The following is a 25396-nucleotide window of genomic DNA, read 5'->3' on the forward strand; positions in this document are numbered from 1 at the left end:
TAATTATTACTCATAGTAAAGGATTTTTTTCCTTCTAAATATGACTAAAGACTGTTTATAGAAAATCATATCAAACTATATGTTTGTAACAAATAAAATTAATATCATTATAGGCTACATAAAATAAATATTGTATACATGTACTTGTACATGTACAAATTTTCTTCTTTTCTTCTTTTTACTTTTTCTTGCAACAATTAAAATCGAGACTTGATTAGCCAACAAAAACAACTGATAGGAGCAGAATTACATAATTTCAATCTCCAGTCGCTATCATAGACATAGTAAATCACTCAACACACAAGGTTAGTGTGTCTCTGGCTAAGCATAGAAGTAATCATGACGAAACAAAGACCACTTCCTCAGATGACCCCCCTTTTTTAAATAGATTTAAACAAAAATTGTTTATAGCTAGACTTATCACATATTAAATTCGCTGTTTACTTTTTACTAAAGCTAAAACATTTCAAAATCCAAAGTAGATCCTTAAAATTTGCATATAGATAAGTGAAGGAGTAAAAAAAAAAGAAGATATGCATAAACCATATTCAAGATTTCTGTCTACTCCAAACAGCATTTTATATAGAATAAATGAAGTTGTTTTTCTTTTATTATCTATAATTATTCAAATAAATAGCATCCCAGTGTATTACCTCATCATCAAGGGAAATAAGATCTTTCCATTTACCAATCTTTTTCTCTCATGAACATTCGTGTGTCCATCATGCCTAAGAATTTCATTTTTTTTTCTCTCAAGCTCATTACATATATTTTTTTAATATCTTGGTTGACAAAAAGGAAAAATATGAAATTGATTAAAAAAAAACATGGGATATGTTATGCCATTCACAATCATGTGCCATTACATTGTATACGTAGCTTCTTCACTTTTGTGTTGTACTCTATACAATAAAGCAGAGTACTCATGATTACCATTATTTGTGGGTGCAGGACTTTGCTATCCTAACTCAAATGTATTCAAATGTATTATCTCATAAGAAACTATGTTGCACATACCTTCAACGGGTTTCTTCCTTTGTAAATTTCAATAGGCTTCTCGTGATAGGCCTAAGCCCGACAGTTCTTCATTGTTACAACTACTAACCTTTTGTTGAAATGTACTTGCTTGAAGGATGCTGCACCTCTCTCTCTCTCTCTCTCTCTCTCTCTCTCTCTCTCTCTCTCTCTCTCTCAATCTTCCCTCTCTGTCTTTCTCTTCCCCTAGCTCCTTCTTCCTGTTCTTTCCCTTTTCCTCCTTCTTCAAGCTTTATTGTAAATCCGATTCTCTCCCTTTCCCCGTCTAGCTCGCTCTCTCAATCTCTCTTCCCCCTCGTCCTTCCTGTTGTTTCACCTTTTCTACTTCTCCTTCTTCAATGTCTACCCTATTCTCTTCACTTTTCCCTCCATGTCCTTGCACTAAATTCGTTATTTCCCCCTTCTTTCATTCTTGGATACAAGTTTGATTTTTTCCTAAAAGGGGACCTTTAGCTTCACAAGCTCTGCTTCTTTTATAGGTTCCTCCATTTTTTTTTTCTCAAACTAAGATGTAATAAGATTAAAGTGACTCGGTAACATCGTTGAAAGTTGATGAAAAAATTGCATAATGTTTGTATGAAATGTTACTTATTATATTCCTTCTACTGTACTAACCCTCTAACATGCAAAAAAATCCAGAAAAAATCCTCAAACCACTAAGATATCTATGGTTTTCTTTGAAGGTGTCACTGTGCAACAACCTCTAACAGTGATTAACAGTAAATTCTTCCAACCATTTTTGAATTTTCCAAACCGTTTTTTCAAAAAAAGACATAAGACAGGCTTTTAAAAATCTATCAACACTTAAAATTAATGTCTGGAATGGTATATAGAGCCAATTCATTGTTTTGTGATGATTTACATTCACCTAAGATGTAATTAAATTGTAATAATATAGTTGGGAGAATTAAGGAATCGATCAGATCAGTTTTTCCCAATTTATATCATTAATGGTCCGTTTTCACTCAAACTTTCAAATTATCTTTTAATTGTACATCTAGCATATGATTGAAGTCACTACCTTAGCACCACTTTCTCTCATCTGAACAATGTTACCTAGATTAGGCCTACATTATTTTTACACAATTCTTTGATAATGATGCAATGTATGTGTTCACTAAAGAAGTATGTAGGCCTACACCATTCAATCATGGGGGAGGGGGGGGGGGAATACTCAGATTTTATTTGGACAGGGGTGTGTCGCTCAAGCCTCGAAACCCCTACCTATTATACTAGGGGTCATTTGGGGGAATTTTTCTCGAAAAAGACCAATTTTTCACAATTTTCGAAATAAAAAAAAAACGAACCCATTTTTAATGGTAAAAGTGGGACCCATGTTTAGGGATTTGTGTGTGAAAAAGTGACCCATTTAGAGCGGCACGCTCCCGTATGTCCTAATATGTGAGTACCCCCCCCCCCCCCCCCGTAAGTTGCAATATGCATGTATTGTACCGATGCGCTGCTTTGTTTTGTTTATGTAGTGTGTATTATGAGAAAGTGGAATAAATTTAAACTGAACTGAATAGTACTTCCCACTCCACCTCGCTGATCCTTGGCCTCTTCTTCCTCTGGACATGTCAATCAGGCATGTGCTGATCCCGGGGCAGTACAGGGGCGGATCAGTAGGGGGAGTGGGGATTGATCGGCGGTTTAACCCCCGGTCCCCCTCCCCCTTGGCCCGGCCCCCCCACTCAGTGTTATTTAGGGTACGCATATGCGTGTTCCAACCGACCCCCCCTTTTCAGCAAAAGTCCGGTGTGTAAAGTCAATACGGCTCGACCTTTTTCTTTTGTATACGAGCCTTTTTCAGCATCCCCCCTTTTCAGCAAAAGTCCGGTGTGTAAAGTCAATACGGCTCGACCTTTTTCTTTTGTTACGAAAAGGACATTTTGGCAACACGCATGCGGTCATTTTGAAACCTGAGTGGGGGGGCCGGGCCCCTTGGACGGCCAAGTGAAAGAAGAAGAACAAAATTAAAACATTAAAACGGCGCGATTTTTGGAATTTTTTTGGGTCACCCCCCCCACCCCCCCCCCCCCCCCCCCCCCTCCCCCTGGCAAAAAGCTAGATCCTCCCCTGTGATATTATGATCAAATCAGACCAAAGAGAGGTGCTGGTATCTCGTTGATCAGACGTACACAAGCATCAATCAGTAGCTTAATTTCAAGACATTTTTTTCTTCATTTTTGCATATTATCTTTTACAAAAGAAGACGTATTTTGTTAATATTTTTTACATTTGTCTAATATATTAACATTTTAGAAATGAATTAACCAAGTCAAACCATCAAACCAAACTAAACCACATTCATTAATATATGAAAACACCCTCTTTATAAATACACACCATTCTGTCTGCATTAAGACTACTAATATATCAACAGTGCAGTGGGAAACAACTCTCAAAATCTTTGCGAAAAATAGTTTGATGATCCGGAAAGTCCTAAAAAGTTGCATTTTACCTGCCATTAGTTGTATGCATTTGTTCACCAGCATGAAGTCCAAATACTTAACTTTTATACCCTGGTTTACCGGCAGAGCTATGTCGCTTGTTTGTCAGCCACACGCACCACACGCCATGAGTATACGGGCGGGACTACACTGTCGCTACGCGTCGACAGCAAATACAATCATGGATATGGACTATCAACGATATTTCAATGAGGTCTCTAATTCCCGCAAACCGTCTCCAATTCGTAAACTTGGTAAGTAATCCTTTAAAAAAAATTGAATACGCATCTAGACAGGGGTGGCGATTTCTTTTCATAACCGGGAAAAGGGGGGGGGGGGGAGGGGCTAGTCTACATTATTTAGATCTACGATCAGGTAGAGCAATGCAAGCGAAGCAAGTGGAGCGTAATTTGGCGTGGGGTCCAGGGACCAAGCCTCGGCCTTTTTAGCTCGGTGGGGGTCAAGAGGAGCCCCATGAAGCTCAGGGGTTTTAAGCATTTATTGACGGTCAAATCACTCAGATGAGTTTTTTTCCTCAAGGGTTTTAATTAGGCCCGGGTTTTGGGCATTTAATTACGGTGAGCATATTTTGATACCTCATTTATGACACTGGCATGCAGGTCACTAACTGGAGTGGGGTCTAGGGGGCAGAGCCCTCGAAAGCTCAGGTTTATTTTAAGCATTCAATTACGGTCAGATGAGCAGCCAGGGGCAGTATAGTCAGTATTTGTTATACATTTTTTGGGGGCACTTTTTCAAATCCCCCCCCCCAAAAAAAATTGAGGGGAGGACGTGTCGCCCCCGCCCCCTTGATCGCCGCCCCTGTATATATAACCCTGATTTTAAATTAGTGTTGATAAAAAGTTATGAACTTTTTAAGTTGTCATCAGTGAAACTGAAATTGGTAACACTTTGACATATATTGCAAGCTCCCCTCTATTTTGCTCTGTACAGAAAATGTCATAAACTTTCATTTTCTTAGGCATAGATGATGGAATACATTTGTTTCACAGAGGTTTTTTAGTATAGAGCAAATGGGAGGGGAGCTTGTAAGATATGTCACAGAGTTGTCAATTTGTGTTTGATTGATCACACCTTCAACAATTCATCCATATAATAATACGCTAAGGCGTCGAGGGGGGTATCCGGGGTCCATTTTACGGCGCCCAAATCTCCCCTCCCGCCCGCCCCCGGGCGCCGCCGGGCGGTCCCGTGGACGGACGGGGTTTCAATCTACGGAATTGGCCACGTCCCGGCCCGGTGCGACGTCCCGGTCGTCGTCGACATCGTCGATGCGTCCGCACGTCCCACTTATCCGTCACGAATTTCATGCTTTAGCATGAAACGGAAGTGGACGAGCGGTCTGAGGCGCCGGTTGCGTTCGATTCGACGGCAGCTCTTGCACTTTTTGCACGCACGGGTTCGATCCCGCCTCCGTCTCAATTTTTTTTTTTCTTCCCCGTGTTTGTTTTGTATATTTTAGATGTTGTAATCTTTACCATTTTTTTAATTTTAATTAAAATGTAGACCTCATATTTAAAATTTAAACGAGTTGAGTCTTTATTTGATATTTATTAGCTTATTTCATGATATCTAGGCCTAAAATCAGCGCAACAGATGTCTTCCCATATCCACGTCCAAACTTAGAGACCTATTTCCATCATTATTGCCGGGATTTTTATATAGTTTTCGTGAGTGGAGGTATGAAATCAAAGCTTATTTTGTGATTATTCTGGCCATGTTTACTCAGTTTTGATTATCATTTATTAAAGGAAAGTTTTCACAAGAAAATCAGAGAAAAACATCGTTCAGTTTCAAGAGCTCTGCCGTACGCATACAGTGTGTAGTGCAGTGCAGCTGCGCTGGCTGCTCGACTGAGCTGAGTGAGTGAGTGAGCTAGCTATTCAGAGTCGAAGAGACTATGAAGGGCCAAACATGCCAATATTCGACAACTATACGCTATATTATGTATCCATCCATGCGACTATTTATGTCTATCCATTCATTGAAGTAGGCCTACACGTGAATACAACAGCGGGCAGGCCGAAGTGCCATAAGATCGTTGGGGGGGGGGGGGCAAAATATTTTTTTTTGCATCTTACATGTTACAAAAAAAATCTGCATCTTACATGTTACATGCAGACCCCACAAAACATTTTTCAAAGTGTGGGGGGGGGGGGGGGTCAGGTAGATCGAAGCGAGTTGAGTGTAGGCGTGGGGTCCACGGGTTGTGGGGGGGGGCGAGGGGGATCAGGTAGATCGAAGCGAGTTGAGTGTAGGCGTGGGGTCCACGGGTTTCAAGGGGCCATAAACCCTCGAAAGCTCGGGGGGTTTAGGCGTTTAATTAGGGTCAGATGAGCATATTTTTAATACTTTATTTGGCGTGGGGTCAATACGTAGAGTTGCGTAGTGTTGCGTACCAACTACGCTGGCCTACGTTACTATATGCTGGGGGACGGAAAGGGGTACGCAAGATGAACGAAAACAATTCAACATGTTTAATTTTTTTCGCGTACTTTCGGCGTAGAAACTTGACGCAGAAAGTACGCCTTTTTACGCAACACTACGCTACATGACTACGCAACAGTACGCTACCCTACACCAGATTGACAAAGCAGTAAAAGCTTTCCACACAGTAAGCAACCATAAGCAAACCTGTATGCCAGCCTACGCATAACCTACGCAGGGACTATTTTCCCATTAATACGCAGCCTAATTTCTGCGTAGTCGGTACGCAACACTACGGAACTCTACGCAGTTCCAGTGGCTTAAAGAATAACTACCGGTATAGTTGGATCGTTTTTGTTTTTTTATATAAGGCCAAATTAAAAAAAAAACATGTTTAGCGTCCTGTTTTTTCGAAAAATGGGAAGGAGGCCCTTTTTTCTTTTTTTTTTCTTTCAAAATGGCCGCTCCGTACATTTTCCCTGACATTCAGCCTATTTTTCAAGATGGCGGCCGACAATTTTAGCAGTGCTTTTTATGTTTTTTTTCTTTCAAAAAAAATAAATAAATAAAAAAAAAAAAAAAAATAAATTTTAAAAAAAATAGGAGGCGGCCCCCAAAAAGGAAGCAGGCGGGAACGCTGTTTTTTTTTCTTTCAAAAATAAAAAAAAAAAAAAATAAAATATTTTTAAAAAAGCGGGCGGGGACGCTAAACATGTATATTTTTTTAATGGCCTGAATGGCAAATAAAGTTCTTGGTGGTTTTAATTTAGACAGTCTCTATATATCTATTTACACCCCCGCCCCCCTCTAGAATCCCGCGGATTTCCGCGGGTCCTGCTAGTAACTTTCTTATTTTTGATCCATTTTTGCTCAAACTTTCTCTAACCTGGTTCTCTCTCATTTTCAGCTTCTATGAAAACCAACTTAATATCAGGATAGAATTACCCCTGTAAAAAACAGAAGCATTCATGGAAGTGTGAAATAAAATGTCTTTTTATAGTCAGTTATAACCAACACCTTGGTTGAAATCACTTTCATTTGAATGTGGTGTTGACAGATTTTTTTTTGGATATATATGTGAATCAGAAAAAAATTAAAACTGATCATGGATGTACATTGTTGTTGCCCATAATTGTACAGTAAGCTTCCTATATAGACTTTTGAAATGTATGATTTTGTCTCTCTTATTTGTGGATATAAAGCTCACAGTACTGCAACCTGATTTTGGAAGATGTCTTTAGATGAGGAAGAAAGTATAATTGATTAATTGATGTTTTCTATCAGCCATTAAGAAGAAGTGGGAGTATTAAAGTGTGCCATTTGTACAGGGGCGTACGCAGGATTTTTTCAAAGGGGGGGGGGGGGTTTAAAATCTGGCCCAAAATATTTTGCTCCCGAAAATTTGAAAATCGCGCGCAGGCCGAAAAGTCGCTCAGTGGGGGGGGGGGGGGGTAAGCGGACACTTTTTATTTTTTTTTTGGCAGTCCAAAAAAAAAATCGCAACGACTCAGCCAACCGAAAAGTCGCTCAGTGGGGGGGGGGGTAAGAGGACACTTTTTTTTTTTTTTTTTTTGGTATCGGAATTTGAAAATTTGCCATTTTGCTCCGTTGGGGGGGGGGGGGGTAAGGTCATCTTTTTGAGGTCGGCCATGGGAATAATTTTTTTTTTTTTTTTTTTTTTTTTTAATTAAAAAAAAAACGACCAAAAGGGGGGGGGGTTTTAGGGAAATTTAGGGGGGGTTTACACACAAAAATTTACCAAAGGGGGGGGGTTTAACCCCCTAAACCCCCCCCCCCCCCTGTGTACGCGCCTGCATTTGTATATATTTCTGAATATATGTTTAATTGTTTGCTAATTGCTATACTAATTGATGTGTTCTATCAGCCATTAAGAAGAAGTGGGAGTATTAAAGTCTGCCATTTTTCATATATTCCTGGATATTTTGTTTGTTTGCTATACTACAAGTACATGTAACTCAAGTGGTTCACGGAACTATTTCAGTAGTAATACTCATTTTTTGTTTGTAGTTTTTTTTGCCCCGCCCACTTTTTTTCAGCTAGCCTTTAACAAAATTTGTTTTAAAAATATTTTGTACTTGATATAAAATAGAGGTGGGGGAAATCTAGAATTTAAAACAACAGAAATCATTAGTTTCTACATATTTTCACCTACAGGTGCATCAGTGTATGGACCAGTAGACTTTTATTATTGATAAAGCTTGTGTTAAAAAAGGCCCCATATAATTTGTATGTTCATGAAAAATATCAAACGTTATGGCAGATTGGTATGAAATGTATAGTAATTCTCTCTGATTTCCTCAAAGGTACATGTATAAAAGCAAGAATGAACTAGATTTCAGTTAAAGTACAGAAGGTATTGATGACAAACATCTCATTAATGATACCTATTATTATACATTTTTGTTTCCTTGTAGCTGAATTGCTGATGACAGGGCCGCCCACACTGATCTCGCTTGCAGCAGGTACACCTAACGTGGACATGTTTCCCTTTGAGAAGTCAAGCATTACACTCAAGTTAGTTTTCATTTTCATAATTTGAGTTAATGTGATGTGATGTGATTGGATTGGATATAATTTGATTTTGATTGGATGTGGTTTTGGATTTGATTTGATTTGATCTGAATGATTTGATCTCAATCACCAAACTTAGTGTTAATATTGAATTCAGGTTTAGCATGATTTAAATGGAAATTCAAATAGTGATATAAAGCACCCCAATTTTAAAAAAATTCAGTGATTTCAATCACTTCCAAAAGCTTGTGTTAAAGAATTTTTAGTTTGTTTGAAATAGTCCTTACTTTAGCGCAGTTTTGTGCTACTAAACCATTTATTTTGTTGTAAATTCAAGATTTTTGTATTTAACCAGCTTAAACTAGGCCCATCACTGTCAGTGATGCAAACACATTCAAAGCTCATATTCAATTTTATCCATTAAAGGGATCCGGTAACTTTGTCTCAGATTCTGAAAAAATATTCTGGATTTAGCTCATGATGCAATGATAATTATAAACCTTTAGGTCAGTCAGGAACCCCGTGACTTTTACAAGCCGATCGCCTGTCTGATTATCAAGATATTTATGATTGGAATTACAAATTTTGAAAACCGTTCCCCTGACGATTTTCATAACACTACAGTCTATTGGGGAAAACGAGAATGGTAAAACCAGTCACTCAAAGATTTTTACTTTTTGAGGCACTTCTTGATCATTTTGAAGTGCATTTTTTTAGGGCTTCAATATTACATCATATCACAGACACTGATAACATGTAGGGCCGTGTATCTCAGATTTAACATTGTTAAACGATCCCTTTAAACTATCTTGTCCTTGATTTCTAAAAAAATATTGATTTAAATATAATAATAGTGATTTGAATTGAATTTTTTTCCAACCCTGTTATTGATACTTTTCGGAAGGCCTGAAATATCACACATCTGGCTGACATCCTTGTAAAATTGTAATAAAAAAAAATGATGATGCTGATGATGATGATGCAAGAAAGTTTGAGAACTGTATGTAAACAGGTTTTAATGAAAATGAAATAATTTGTACTTTTAAAACAGATGTGGAGTAAATTTGTTTCAATGATATAAGGATAAGGGATGTTGTGTGGGTTGTTTTGTTCTTGTATGCAGGCTACTTTACATTTTATATTTGATGTAGCCTGCCATTGCTGATGTTCAATACAATGAAAATGACTTCATGAATCTTTGGTTAAAAATGAAAGAAAAAGCTATTCAAAATCTATTGAAGTAATGTACTGAAAACCAACCTTTCTTTGTAACTCATGAACTCTTACTATTCTCTGGTAGGTTGATATTGACAATTTTTATTTTTTTAAATATTTTTTTTTACACTCCGTGAAATTGTACAAACTGGATTGGAAGGTAAAAATAAAGAAATAATGCTTACAGTAGGAAGAGAGTACCAATAATTAATTTCATTTCATTTGATTTTCAATTTATTGTCCAATATTGGAAATTTGTTGTCCAATATTGGAAATTTGTTTTGCTCACAGTTTACAAACTGACAAAAAATAAAAAACAAGTTTACATACATATTATATATTATATGCTTTGACATAGAAATCCTTCAGAATATTGCTATACAGAAGCTTTCTTACGTATTATAAACAAAATAAGTGAATTATTTTAAGTGTTTGAGTGAATGGGATGGCATGGAAAGGTTACAAAAATAACATTACAGAAATAAATGTTAGCTCATTGTTTAACTGCCTAATGGTGGATTTTCTTTTATATGTTTCAGAAATGGAACTGAACTCATAATGACACCAGAGGAGATGAAGAAAGCACAACAGTATGGTGTCACATCAGGGTATTGTTCAAATCTTTTCATGATTTAATCAGAAATGATTTCCTGTGATGTTTTCTAGTATCTCAGTAGTTGGCTTAGTATTATTGTTGTTATTTTCCTTTGCATTTACCTTGTGATTTGTATATATTTGTCTATATTTACCTTGTCATTTTAATATATTTACCTTGTCATTTGTACCATAATACCTTGTCATAAGTCATTTGTTACTGTATGATTGCTCTACTATCATTACTGGCTTACAACAGGATAGTAATAGAATCCAGCATTTGGATCATTAAGGAAATTATTATTTATACAGTAGGCTTGCGGGTGCACCATGTGAGAGAGGGAGAGAGGATTGAGGAGTCCTGAAAAGGACTCTCGGTAATCTTTCTTGGGGGTGTGTAGTCCTGAAAAGGACTGTTTGTGTAGTCTTGAAAAAGACTGTGGTTATCTTTCTTAGCTTATAGTTCTAAGGAGAACTATAGCGCTTGGAGAGGATGAGTGGCGGGAGTGGCTCAACGTTTCGAACAGGTTGACTATCCGTCATCAGGAGTGAAATTATTATTGTTGCTGTTGATATCATCATTATTATTATAATTATTATTATTAGTAGTAGTAGTAGTCGTAGTAGTAGAAGTATTTAAGTGATATTCACATCTCTATTGCTATCATTTGTTTTCATTAATCTTCATGCAGATGATATTAAAGATATGAAACAAAGTACTAATCCCAAGTTAACTGATATTCTTATGTCAATTAAAACCATGCAGGTTCAGTGATTTACGTGACTGGCTGATGGCCCTACAGGTCTCAATGCACAACCCTCCCACGCAGAGTAGAACAGATGGGAGTAAACTTGAAATGGTTATTACAGCAGGGAGTCAACATGGGCTATGTATGGTATGTACTATCAAACCAACACAATATTATATGGTTCTAACGATTTGGGTTTTTTTACTGATGTTTTTCCAGATTTTTCCTGTTTTTCAAATTTTCCCACAATTTTTTCCTGGTATTCCGGCTTAAAATTGCATGCAATGGGAAAGTGTGGGGGGGGGGGGGGGGTTGGCCATTTTCCCAATTTTTTAAATTTTCAATTTTTTTTACTCAAGATGATTGGCTGAGAAAAAGAAGAAAAAAATTATTTTAGTGTGCACTATCATCCCGGTATTGGTCCTTCATTCCATTGGCCCAGCCTATGTACCTTTGGTCCTGTGTCCCATTCATCCTTATATGATTGGTCTTTCGGAGTTCTTTCCTTTAGTGCAATGTTCCCATCTGCCAATGCCCCCCCCTTCCTAATGGTAACTGTTTGGAAACTGTTTTGGCCTCCCTGAATACACCCATGGTCAATTCGATACTTGGTAGTCTCTATATATTTCATATACTTCTGGCTCGTAAAACAAATTGATTAAGTACCCCCTGAACTGGTCAAACATAAAGACTGCTAGCTGTGCGAGAGCCTTGCAGACTGATTTATACATAGATGATGGATACATGGATATGTAAGAAGACATTTTTGTTTAGTTCATTTCTACTTTAAATTAACATGTAAACATTATATCAAGCTTGCAAATGCAATTAATGCATATCATCATTGACTAGATGTTTATTTACAAGAGAAATGTAGTTTTATAGGATAATCAGTATTCAGTAGGCCCAAATCATTGATGTATTTTCCTTGTTATTTTTTCTTTCAGGCATGTGAAGCTCTTATATCAAGAGGTGATAAGGTTCTAGCTGGCGTACCATTGTATTCTGGTGCTATTGCAATGGTAAGCAAGCCTTTTATTAACCGGGCGCCGGGCGATTTTTACCCTACGGTCCCTGACTTTTGGCGGCCGGTAAGACGGGGAAAATGAGTACCGGGCGCCGGTCATTTTTTATTTCTGGCGCCCGGTCTGGGAGAATTAACATTTTCTGTTTCATAAACTTCCACATGTCTAGCACTAAATGTTCACAAATGTGACAAAAACTTACTTGATACAAGTTAAACGTGGACTGAATGAACCCTAACAAATCATTATAATGAGAATCCTAATTAAAATCGCCCAGAAACAATTGCAGCACGAATACGAGCGGCCGCTATTTCCTACTCCTAGCGGAGAACGGAGCACACAATACAGGGGATGTACACCACTCAAAGACGAGCGCATTTCCCCAGCCCAGGCCATGCATACACACACAAATGACATCAGTGCTGTACTGCAGTACACACACAGTGTCAGTACAAGAAAGTCTCGATGTAACTTCCAAAAATCCATCCCAAAAGCCAAATTTTGCTGTCAAAAATGCGGAATCGGAGCCATATTTCCAAAGCTCACGGGGATTAAGCCCAGTTTTAAGAAACAGTTTCATCAAAATAGCGCTAAAAATCAAGAAATCAGCGATTTTATTACCAGTTTTTTTGCCTATCGCATGCCCCTCGAATGTAATGGTATCTTCAAAAAGGCAAATGAAAATCAAAACACCGGATCTGCTGATGCATTGACTTTATGTACAAAGTTGATTGCAACTCCAGACTTGCCTTGATTCAGCGGCCCTCGTACTCATTGACTAAAATAATAAAATAATGGACTTTTCTGATAAAATAGGTAAATATATTTAACAAATCTTTTTTTTAAATTTTCGAATTATTGTTATTATTATTATTTTTTTTTTTTTTTTTTTTTTTTTTTTTTTTTTTTTTTTTTAAGTGACAGGTCGGCCGTTCTCAATGATTGAATGCGTTTTTATCCAAAGAAACATGAATGCAATAGCATTTTATAGGGAAAATAACAAAAACGTAAAACAGGCATAATCTTTTTTTTCACCTAAAATATGTTTTTTCAAGCTGAATAATATGTTTTTTTGAAAGCGACAGGTTGGAAGCTCTGCATTGTCATTATAGATCTGGTTTTTCTTAAATATTTTTGTATAGAAATAATTTAATTCCCCCCTTCCCAACATTTTTAAATTTTTGACATTTAACGGCATGAAAATAGTATTAAACATGAACTACAACAACTACAAATGACAGATTTATCTAAGGTATGAGTGATTTAATATTAGAGTGCTCAAAATTTAAACTAGAAATTCAACTACCGTATGTATAAATAAAAGGTAACGTTTAACAAATAATTTAAAAGAATACGGTACATATTTTCATCAATTTTGGAAACGGCTCCTGGTCCTGGAAAACGGCTCCCGGTTCCCAAAAAAAAATAAGGACCGGGAGCCGCTTTTTCAGATATTTGGCTCCCGGTCTGCTTTGACTTAATAAAAGGCTTGATGGTAAGTGTAAAATCTTATGTTTTTTGAGTATATTTTTGTTTTTTTCCTGCAAGTTTTCTATAATTTTGACCGGCAGGTGTTGCTCTTTGAAAAATGACGCTGTGCTAGTCGAAAACGGACATTTAATACACATTACAAAATCATGAATTTACAATCGTGTTAATAATTAATAGGGTTAGGTTTAGCTATAATTCCAAAACTGTGCGAGGTAAAGATATAAAACTTCATTAGCTTGTTAATTAGAAGATGTCCTATGTATGTGCCAAGTTTCAGTATTTTAGGTCACTCCATGGCTTGGGCTGGGGCGGGGGAGGTGTAATCCAACCCCTCCCGCTGAGAGAGAGTACTGAAAAACCTGGCCTCTGTGTGCATAAATAATGAATCTACACCTCTATCTATTTTGTCCCAAATTTTATTTGTTGAGTAGACTGGTTCCTTTACCCTGCTTGAGGAACTTAGAATTTTATCTGAAAGCCTTGGTCCTAGGCTATGTACAATGTATACATACATTCTTTATTTAAAAAGTGTTTATTTAAAAAGTGTAAAATGTTTTTATGATAAATTGAAACAATAAATTGTCTTTGAGAAGGAAAATATTCTGCAGAACAACAACTAATCAATTCATGGTGTTTTGTTCCATAATATTTGTTCAGTGTTATACACAAGGAAATTGTTCTCATATTTCATTTTATTCCTCAAGTTAACGCCACTCAGGGCAAGCTTCATCTTGTCAAGTCAAGTGACTTTGATGGTTTTGTAGGTTATTGAGGCTTTGATGGTTTTCTAGGTTATTGAGGCTTGTGGTATTCAAACTTGAGATTGAAGTACAATGCGGGTATTACTTATGATAGAGAAGAGGTTTTATATATATAACAGGGAAGATAATTGTTCTTTGAGCATCATTGAACTTTCACTTTATGTAATTTGAACTGGGGGGCGTTTCACAAAGCTTTTTTTCAATTACAAATGACATAAATCAGTGACAAATCTGCTGTCAACCAATCAGAAGCAAGGATTTCAGTAGCTTATAACAAAACTTGTCATTTGTCACTGATGACAAGTTTTGTGAAACGCCCCTATGGTGTGGTATCAGCTGCAGCATTGTTCTCATTATAAGTAAATACAAGTCAGTTTTATCATTATTTGAATGGACCTATTTCTTCAGACAGAGTCTTTGCCTTTCAGTTTTCAATCATCTTATCATTTTCTCTCTTTTTAAACATTAACTATCATTGCCATTTCCCATCATTGCACATTTAATTTTGTTTTATCACCGTACATTCAAAACTCTCTGAGTAAAGTGAATATGGCAATTTGCATATGAACTGGGTTATACTGTAATATTTCAGCATTCCATTATTGCCTTGCTATAAATATGAACAACGGACAAGGAAAGTCACCTACTGATGTATTTGAGCAATATTATAGTAGTTGCAGATATGAACTGAGCTCATACCCTGGACAAGGAAGTGATGAGAAGACATCTTGTCTCTTTATTAAAGTACTGTTCAACCCACATACATGTATTGATGTTGAGCATATATTATCCTGAAGTATTAATTATTAATAAGGATCAATATCCAGGTGTCTGTGCACACATCATCACGTGGGTGGAGGCGCGCCTTAAGATTAAAAAATGTACTAAAAATCACCTCCTAATCAATTTTAGAGTATTTTTCAGTCTATTTTTCACATTTGAATACTTTACATCAGGCCTTCTCAACTGGCGGCGCGCGCGCCACTTGTGGCGCTTGCGGTCAGTCGGAGTGGCGCGCGACTGTTGCAACAACAAAACAAAAAACAGAAAGAAAGAAAATATTTATTTTAGAATTAAATACTCAGCTAAATCAAGAAGTTGCAGTCGAATTTGAGCCCAAAATTTTACCATTTTATACAAATCTAAACCTAAGGTCTGAACAACAATTAGCTTACGATGGGATACCAATTTTAACATTGCCAATCTTTGGAAACAACTTGTTTTTGTTTGTTTGATTTTCACTTTATTTTGACATTTCCCGTGTTTATTGCACACAAAAAATGCATATAAATATACCTCCGGTGTAATTGTACCCAGGAATTGTACTTATTTTTTTTTTCAATAAGAAATTATGATTGATTATATATTGTGGAATGAAATGGTGTTGAAAATGCCTCATTGGGCCTTTAAAAAGCCCTAGATCCACCAGCTTCAGGGGGCCCCACCCCCTGCAACCCCCGTTAGGGCTTCGCCCCCTGACCCCACCCATTTTCGGCTCGGTCGCTACGCTCCCTCGCAGCACAGTCAACTATATAAGGTGGCGCTTCAATTACAAATTCTTTTCGTTTTGGCACTTCTAATAAACTAGTTGGGAAGGCCTGCTTTACATGCATGCGCATCTGTGTGCGCTATTGCGTCCAGATTGTGTATGGAATGTAGAAATGCAGGTGTGTGTTAAAGTAGACATTGATTAAAAGAGACATTGCATGTCAAATGAAAGCTCATCATGATGTAAAGAAAGTGAAACGTATCATTATCTTTTCCCTAAAAATACATGTGTGACCACAATCAGACAATTAAAATTGGATCTTGATATCCCACGATAAACAAAACCGAAATCATACAAATCGAGCAACTTGGATGATAATTATGTAGGCAATTAAAGCAATGCCACTTCCGGATTCCAACAATCTTGTATCTATTACACACACTAGACGATCAAGGCAGCCATATTTTAATTAATTTTAATGATTTATTATCCATAAAATGAGTGATAAGGCCAGACAGTAACTTAGATCTGCAGTATCTATCGTCTGAATCCAGTGACGATGATATTGATGGTATCGATGGGCCAGTTTTCAAGTTATTGTAATTTCTGAATTGAAAAAATATGTTTACAACCCATGTCGACTATGTTTGATCGTGAGTTGGTTCCACCGACATAATGTACAGTACCATCTCGAATTACGAACTTGCTCACCAGACTTGACGGCAGAGATGGTAGTCGGAAGCCAGTGGAGAAGACGAGTATTAAAAGTAATTTCCATCAAATAAAAGGCTAAAATTGGTTATATTTACATTTAAATATTAGGATTGATTCAATGACATAATAAAAACAGTAACATCATCATACAGTAAATATTAAAAAAATACTATTGCTCAATGGGGGGGGGGGGGGGGGGCGCTAGTGAGCAAATCGTTTTTTTTAAATTTTTTTTTATTCAACTCAACCCCCCCCCCCCCATTGAGCAAAAAAAAGAACAAATTGTGGTCACCATGATTGGTGAGAGGTTTTTTTATAAACCAAAGCTTCTACATCGAAGCGGAAGAAAGGGCATGTTAAGTTAAATAAAAAAAATGTTTTTATTTTTAGTGCTCACTATCCCTTGAGGGATGTCACATACATGTATCTTGCCAGTGTTCAGAGAGCTCTTCAAGTGCACAGGATGGGCGGCATTTAATCATTTTAAAATTGATAATAATGGTTACTTTAATTGTTTCCTAGCAAGGAATTTTGATTACTTTGTTCGTTCTTACCTTCTCTTCAATATGCAATGATACAAATTAAATGAATATTTAAAATCAATGAACCTCTAATATAAAGCAGAAGAAAGCTATCAATTTATTCACATGTGTTCTGTTTGAATACAGATGGAGCCACTTGGGGCAGACATTATCCCTGTTAACGTAGATGGTGATGGTTTGAATCCAGACCACCTAGAACAGATCCTCTCCAGATGGGATCCAGAGGATGCCAAGAAAGAAGGGTAAGAGAGAGAGAGAGAGAGAGAGAGAGGGAGAAAGAGAGAGAGACAGAGAATGAGAGAAAGAGAGAGAGAGACAAACAGTTAGAGAGAGGGATAGAGAGAAAAAGAAAGGGAAAAAAGGGGGAAGAGAGAGAGAGAGTGAGAGAGGAAGGGGTGGGGGGGGGGCAAAGAATGGGGAAGAGAGAGAAAAGGGAGATCTTAAGTTGTTTAAATGGGATATATGCTGACCCCACCGGGGTTGGGGGCAGCATCCCCCAAATGCCCATATAATAATAATTAGATATTTTTGATTTTCTTCGTTACAATTCATGTATATATTTTGACTTAACTTGATAGGAAGCATTCCTCAGGCAGGGGGATATGAAATTGTTCTGAAGGGCTACTGACTCCTCCAAGGGAAGGGGGTTTGAGAGTAGCACCCCCTCCCTCTCCCCAAAAGCCCTCTGGGCAGGTTTAATTCATACCAGGTCCAACCCATTTGCATTTAGTATAAACACAAATGAGACCTTGGTTTAATTTGCTTTTGTTAAATTTTACCTGAACAATAGAACTTAGAGTGGGGACTGAGGGTTAGTTTGAGAGCCCAGTCTAAGTCTGTAATTGTTATCAATCACAATAGACTTTATTTCCTCATAATGAAGTACATGTAATTACATTTTGAGGTTACTATGTTAAATGTATCATCAAGCTCTCTAAGAGAAACGGAAGATCTAAAGAAAACAGGCTGTGGTAAGAAAATGAGGAAAGTATTTTCACGATAAGTGATATGAGTGTGAGATTATCATATTTCAGAGCATCGTATTTTTAATGATGAAATGGCACTTCAAAGAAAGAAATTGGGTTATGATTTCAAGGTTATTTTGTTAAAGGTTATAGTTTATTCATAAGAGAAATTTCAGTATGAAATGATAACGTAGATCTTTATCAAGTAATTGGTTAAAAAGGGACCTGTGACCAGCCAGCTATTTATTTTTCCTAACACATGACTGATTATTGGGAAACATAAGATGATGACGTGGATCCTTATCAAATGATTGGTTGAGAGCGTACATGTGACCAGCCATTTATTTTGCCTAACACATAATTTTGATAATGACCGGTCATTATCAAATGGTAATGACCGGTCATTAGTAAGATCATGTTATAAGATATCATTTTATAAAAAAAATAAAACATAAATCGTATAAAACAAATAATACACATCATTTTGGTCGGGCATTAGTAAAATTACCCACACTCGGTACCTGCAAAACAGTTGAAACACCCTCGGCTATTGCGTGTTGGACTGTTCCAACGGTACCTTGTGTGGGTAATTCTTCCTAATGCCCTCACTGCTGTGTATTATTTGTATACTAAATGACTAGACAGTAGCATTTTCTAATGACCAACCAGTTGGGAGATAGCTCTATAAGATTTGGCAAATGACTAATGAATGAATTGTCACCATAATATTAAACAAAACATACTTGTCATATATTTAGGAAGTAGTAAAATCTGCCATCCTTGATACCTTCCAAACAGTCCAAAAACCCTTGACAATTGCCTCAGGTCTAGACTGTTCTGTAGATAGTTTTTACTAAACTTACTAACACCCTTAGTGATGTATATTATATTCATAGTAATGTGCACATCATAACCCAGACCAAAGCCGATTTTATTTTAAAAATTGTCATACTCAATCCAAAGGTTCCTTGTGTGGATGATTATTACCAATGCCTTCAGTTATTTTATATGTGTAATGATGTGCACATCATGATTCTGGTTGAATACAAATCTTTTATATCTTCACTATTGTCACTTAGATCAGATAAACCGAGGGTGCTGTATGTTGTTCCTAATGGGGATAATCCAACAGGTAGCTGTGTTACTCTTGATCGGAGAAAGAGAATCTATGAACTAGCCAGAAAATATGATCTGCTGATTATGGAAGATGATGCCTACTACTTCTTGCAATTTGGAAAGGTGAGACGGCTTATTGTTAACCCATTGGTCACTACTTTACACCAGGGAGTTTGGGGAGCAGGGGATGATGACGATGATGATGGGATAGGGGGGAGGAGGAGGAGGAGGAGGGAGGAGGAGGAGGAGGAGGAGGAGGAGGAGGAGGAGGAGGAGGAGGAGGAGGAGGAGGAGGAGGAGGAGGAGGAGGAGGAGGAGGAGGAGGAGGAGGAGGAGGAGGAGGAGGAGGAGGAGGAGGAGGAGGAGGAGGAGGAGGAGGAGGAGGAGGAGGAGGAGGAGGAGGAGGAGGAGGAGGAGGAGGAGGAGGAGGAGGAGGAGGAGGAGGAGGAGGGAGGAGGAGGAGGAGGAATAATAATTAGTCCAAGGATAGTGTTGATTGTGATAATGAGTGAAAGTATTGGTGCATTTTTTCACTAAACTTGACGCTAGAGATTTTACCTTCATTTGGAGTGCGATATAGTTTGCGATATTCATGCATCTTTCCAGAAGTAATGTTTGAAGCAATGTTATATATCAGTGAATCAATTGAAAAAACTAACAAAGCAAAGTGTTTTTTGTTTTTAGGTCCCCTTTAATTAGACAATTTTAATTGAAAATTGTAACTGAAAAAGTTACATGGTATGATATTGAATATCATTTTGATTTCTAATCTGCAGTTCTCATAGTATTATCTTATTCTCGTCTCATACAGGAGAAGAGTCCAAGTTTTCTTTCCATGGATGAGGATGGAAGGGTCCTCAGGTTTGATTCTTTTGCCAAAATAATATCTGCAGGGTAAGCTGAAAGAATTGTATATGAGGATTATTTTTTATGCTAAATCATGAAAAAGTATTGTAGACAGCCAGATAATCGAGAAATACAATCACTGTGAATTATTTTACAGGAAAATTGATATTTATGTGCAATTTTAGCACATTTTTCTTTCTGCTAGTGCATCACATACTGTCATATGAAGAAAACAAAGAGTACTCAAAGGTCAAATTTTGCTTTCTAGTTTCAACAGTCCCCATAAAGAGAGTCCAATACTTTTGGAACTACTTCGTCCCAAACAACTCTGATGATTTCAAATATCTTTTTCTTTAAATTTTAAAACAAATGTATTTATTGCATGAAACTAAGAATAAATTGGTGGTACCCATAAATGCACCTGCGCAATATTGAAGAAGAGACAGTAAGAATCAAATATTTGCATCCATAGCATCCTTATGTTTAAAGTAGTAAGCAAAATTGTTCTTTTTATTAATATTGTCTAATAAACAGTATCTTGTGATGATAAATTTAATCTGTCGTAGGATGTTGATGTTTAATAATGAAAGTTTTTTTCCTTTTGGTACGACAGCCTTCGTGTTGGTGTATGTACCGGTCCCCAGGCAGTGGTAACACGCATCATCATGCATATGCAGGCTTCTGTCCTTCACACAAGTGTACTCTCTCAAGTAAGGCAGAAACAAGAGTGTTCTTAGATTATTATCATTTTTTACTCATGATGGTTTATTATGAATGTACTAAATATTTATCATTTATTATATAGATCAATCAGTGCTGCTTTAAATATACATTTTATTTTTGCCTTCATGAAGATTTTGAAACTAGATACATGTGATGGCTGAAAGATAGCGTCAAGAATAAAGTACATTCTTATGAGCATGGATCATTACAGTTTATTGTACACAGTACGAGTGGCATTCATGCAATTGTCAGGAGGTTATTAACTGCAAGATCATAGATGTTCAAGTAACTTTGGGAAATTTGGGGAGGTATTGATATCAGAAACATTGGAAAAGCAATCAGTTGTACTTTTGATAATTTGAAATACTAATAGTATATTAAAATTCAAGTTATTCTTATTGTTGAGTGCTATGAGATTCAGATGGCATTGTACTGTCCACTTAAGGATAAATTATGAAAACGCTCAGTGCCTCAGTCATATGTTCTTATCAACGATTGTCTTGTTGATACTGTGCATGAAATCCCAAACATGCACAGCAAAAATGAAATGTTCAAGGAAACGAATCGCTCAAAACCTTTTTGGTGATTGGTTTATTGAAACTGTTTTATCAAACTCTATTATTCTGAAGATGCATTCTCTCTCTTCTGTCGGTACACTAGCTCACCTTGTACAAATTGCTCAACCACTGGGGTATTGATGGACTCTTGAACCATGCGGAGAAGGTAGCTGCCTTCTACCAACAGAAAAGAGATGTCCTACTTGCTGCTATGGACAAACACTTAACAGGTCTGTCAAGTATGACATCACAATAGAGCATCTCAAATGACAAAGTCAGTGATTTTGAAAGGCCAAGGAAAACAAGAGAACCCATGTTGTATTTAATGCTTCGATCATTTTTAATCAGTGTGAAATATTCAACTTGTAATGGAAAGATCTCTGTATGTTGCGAATTCATCCCAATAGTTTAAACATATTTGTGGCTTACACCCAGTAAATTAGATCGATTGATCGATCTGTAATTGAAAAACAAGTCAGAAAACAAAATATTGGAACCAGCGGGATTTGTAAGTAAGCCACAAATATGTTTTAACTATTGAAATTTCTCCCAGGAAGCATTACATTTTATATGAATTCATGTCTGTTGCAATACTGGTACTTAATGTCATCTGTTGAATAGAATATTTCCTAAACATGCATATTAATTTGATATAAGTTGGTAAGATGCACTCAAATGCATAGCCAATATTCATTTTAATAAAAATTGACACTCTTTTGCTGCTGCATTATGTACATTTTAAGTTTCATTTTAGTGACATTAAATTGTTGCAGGTGAACCTGATTCATTCAGACCATTTAAAGAGAAGGTTAAGTTCTGGGAAGAGGTGAAAAATAATTTGTGAGTGTTATCATTGTTATTATGCAAGTGTGGAAGAACATCAGATAAAACATGTTCCCTGAAAAGCATGGCTCTTCAAATGCCTACATATTCTAAATATGGCATGTAACATCGTAAAAATCGGGACAGATTTTTACGCCACATGCTTGTGTAGTCCCATATACATCTTTCTTTGTACAGTGCTTGTAACTTTACCAAGACTTGGCCAGATTCCAGAACCTTGCAATACTTACAAATACTTATATTCTAGATGATCAACCTTTTTTGATCGATTCCACACCATTTCTTTCACAATGCAATCGCATGACCAGAACTCAACTTCATCTTTAAAATTTCTCAAGAATGGGTTCAAAAATGATTTGTAATGATTGCTTATAGGTCTTGCCAAGTGGAATGTTCCTAATGGTGGTATGTTTATATGGATTGAACTGACTGGTGTTGAGGATTCCTATGAACTCATCACCAAGAAGGCCATGGAGAAAGAAGTCCTGTTTGTACCTGGTATAGCGTTCTACCCGGACAAGACCAAACCGTCACCATTCATCAGAGCCTGTTACTCTGTCTGCTCCGACGAAAATTTGGAAGAGGTATTTAATAGGAACCATTTGCTCCCATGCCATTGTAGTCCCTCTCTTAGATGTGTTTCACAAAACTTGTCATCAGTGACAAATGACAGCTTTTTTTATAAGCTACTGAAATCTTTGCTTCTGATCGGTTATGATTAGATTTGTCACTGATTTTTGTCATTTGTCATTGAAAAGAGGCTTTGTGAAACACCATCCAGGACTATAGATGTTAAGGTACAGGGCTGAATCCCAGCCACAGCACTAATAAGCTCCTTTGGCAAGCCATTAATCCGTTTTTGCCACCCTTGATCCAGGAGAGGTGAATCGGTACTGGTATTAAGAAGAATCCTCTGAATGCTTCAGCACCTTATCAGGGCAGTTAGGTTAGAGCCAGGTAACAATCCAAAGCTTTTTGGAAGCTCAGTATGTGATATGTTACTCTGTGGTTAAGTTCGGCCTTTGTTGATAGGGAGGAAACATAAAGCTAAATTAAACTAATTCTGCACTCAAGAGTACCTTTAGGGATATTTCTGGGCTATAACAATTTTTTATTTATTTTATCTACCATAATTGATCGTTCTACTTTCCTTTATCATATATTTCTTTGTCTTTTTTACCCCCTTCCTCCTAGGGTATACAAAGACTAGCTGAGCTGCTGAAAGAGGAGCAGAAGAACAAGCAGAACATTGGGATTTCAATTTGATTTACTTGTCTCTCTTGTGTTGAAACTTAAAGAGTATCCATACAGTCTGATGAGAGCCTGAAGGGCATTGCTTTGTGACAATGTGAGATTGCTTTTGTGACAAAATCAAATATTTAGAGTGATTTTTTTTTTTTTAAAGAATCAGACATGTGCTACATAGCGCCCCATAGAATTGAGATACCTCAGGTTTTATTGCCATTCTATTTAAAACATGGAACCAAAGAGATGATTGGTACTACAACATAGGAAAAATGAAAGTTATAAGTAAGCATTTTTTCACAAGGAGATGTGTCTATTTTTGTTGATTATTATTGTCTATTTGTATATTAATAACAACAAAGGTGTGTGTATTTCGTTGTCATAGAAGTATAACATGTTAGAAATATCCATCGTGGAAAAAGAGATATTTATCAAAAAATAGATTGGGGTCGGGTCAAATTTATCATGTACCATAGCAATAACCATCTACCTACATGTATAAATAACTAATTCCTTAAAGATGAAGTTGAGTTCTGGTCATGCGATTGCATTTTAAAAGGAACGGTGTGAAATCGACCAGAAAAGGTTGATCATCTAGCATATAAGAATTTGTGTGTATTGCAAGGTTCTGGAATCATCAAAATGATAAGAAATTTGGCCAAGTTTGGTAAAGTGACAAACATTGTACACAGAAAGATGTATATGGGACTACACGAACACGTGGCGTAAAAATCCTACCCCCCCCCCCCCCCCGAGTTTTACGATGTTACATGACATATTTAGAATATGAAGGCTTTTGAAGAGCCATACTTTTCAGCGAACATGTCTTATCTGATGTTCTTCCACACTGGTATAATAAGAATGATTACGCTCACAAATTTTTTTTCACCTCTTCCCAGAACTCAACCTTCTCTTTAAAGGTAAAGACCAGTATTGGAAACGCCCCAATTTCAAAAAATGAAATGGAAGCTCTTATTACCAATCATGTGAAAGAATATGTTTTGAATATTACATGACGATAACAATTTTGACGGGAAACCACCTACTAATTGATATATTTGGTAAATTAGTATATCTATATACTGTGGAGAGATACAAATGCACGTGTCGTGCAAGTGTGTGTAGTCCCATATACATCTTTCTGTGTACAGTGCTTCTTACTTTATGAAGACTTGGCCAAATTTCTTATAATTTTGATGATTCCAGAACCTTGCAGTACATCTATGCTAGATGATCAACCTTTTCTGATCGATTTCACAACGTTTCTTTCACTATGCAATTGCAGGACCATAACTGGTCTTTAGCTTTAAAGGTAATGCAAAGTTTCGGGAAATTTTGAAAATTGGATTGTTAGTGATTTTTTTAAATGTTGATATATTTGGATGCCCTGTGGATGTATTATAAGCACTGGAAAATCTAGCCCCTAAAACACTTCTGCTTTCAAAAAATTGAATAATCAAAAATTTACCAGTGCTCCCGGTTCATTACTTTGGACTCGATTTCAACTGCGACAACGATCATTGAATATTGTAGGATCGCAGAGGCTTCTAATATGTTCATTTGAACCAAATTCATGACCCCTTACCAAAACTTTGTAATACCTTTAACAATGTCTACATTTAAATATGTGTACATTAGAAGAACAATTCTGAGCCCCATCATATTAAAGAGTTATAATTGACATCAATTGTAACTATGCACATAAGAGAGAGGACTTGTGATTGATTTGGATCAATCACAACTCTTTATAAGATGGGGCTCTGAAGTTTACTTTGTATAAAGTACTATATATATCTAAAGCTAGTTTTAACATTTACTTCTGTATACCATATTCAGCTACATTTATCAAATTCAACTAGATTAAAATTCATGCAGCTAACTTTTATCAGGCAACAAGAATTTCAATGAAATAGTATTCATGTTTATTCATCATGTTTTATAAAATGTTTATTTAATATTCTTTATTGAATGCATTATTTTACATATATTAAAATGGCTTCTTATGTGGTTGATTTATACAGAAATCTTTGTGTGTGTTTAAAAAAACATGGACTGG

The 25396-nt window shown here is 36.7% G+C and overlaps 1 protein-coding gene across 1 annotated transcript; it reads left to right on the forward strand.

Moving 5' to 3' along the window:
- The first annotated feature begins 3341 nt into the window (after window positions 1-3341).
- LOC105444816 (kynurenine/alpha-aminoadipate aminotransferase, mitochondrial-like) lies at window positions 3342-23860 on the forward strand. The gene is made up of 12 exons (XM_030981010.1): window positions 3342-3739; window positions 8369-8468; window positions 10220-10288; window positions 11041-11170; window positions 11971-12045; window positions 17172-17287; window positions 19090-19249; window positions 19938-20020; window positions 20586-20682; window positions 21356-21482; window positions 22471-22679; window positions 23290-23860. The coding sequence occupies exons 1-12, from the start codon at window positions 3463-3465 to the stop codon at window positions 23359-23361; spliced, it is 1515 nt and encodes a 504-aa protein (XP_030836870.1). The 5' UTR covers window positions 3342-3462; the 3' UTR covers window positions 23362-23860.
- Window positions 23861-25396: the final 1536 nt, after the last annotated feature.

This window comes from Strongylocentrotus purpuratus, unplaced genomic scaffold (genome assembly GCF_000002235.5).
Source record: "Strongylocentrotus purpuratus isolate Spur 01 unplaced genomic scaffold, Spur_5.0 spur5_scaffold_11, whole genome shotgun sequence".
In the NCBI taxonomy this organism is placed as follows: domain Eukaryota; kingdom Metazoa; phylum Echinodermata; class Echinoidea; order Camarodonta; family Strongylocentrotidae; genus Strongylocentrotus; species Strongylocentrotus purpuratus.

Excerpts from the sequence above, each read along its gene's own strand:
- LOC105444816 (XM_030981010.1), top strand. The coding sequence starts at position 3,463 with ATGATCCGGAAAGTCCTAAAAAGTTGCATTTTACCTGCCATTAGTTGT. Across the intron at positions 17,288-19,089 it reads GAGGATGCCAAGAAAGAAGG|ATCAGATAAACCGAGGGTGC; the intron begins GTAAGAGAGAGA and ends ATTGTCACTTAG. Across the intron at positions 19,250-19,937 it reads ACTTCTTGCAATTTGGAAAG|GAGAAGAGTCCAAGTTTTCT; the intron begins GTGAGACGGCTT and ends CGTCTCATACAG.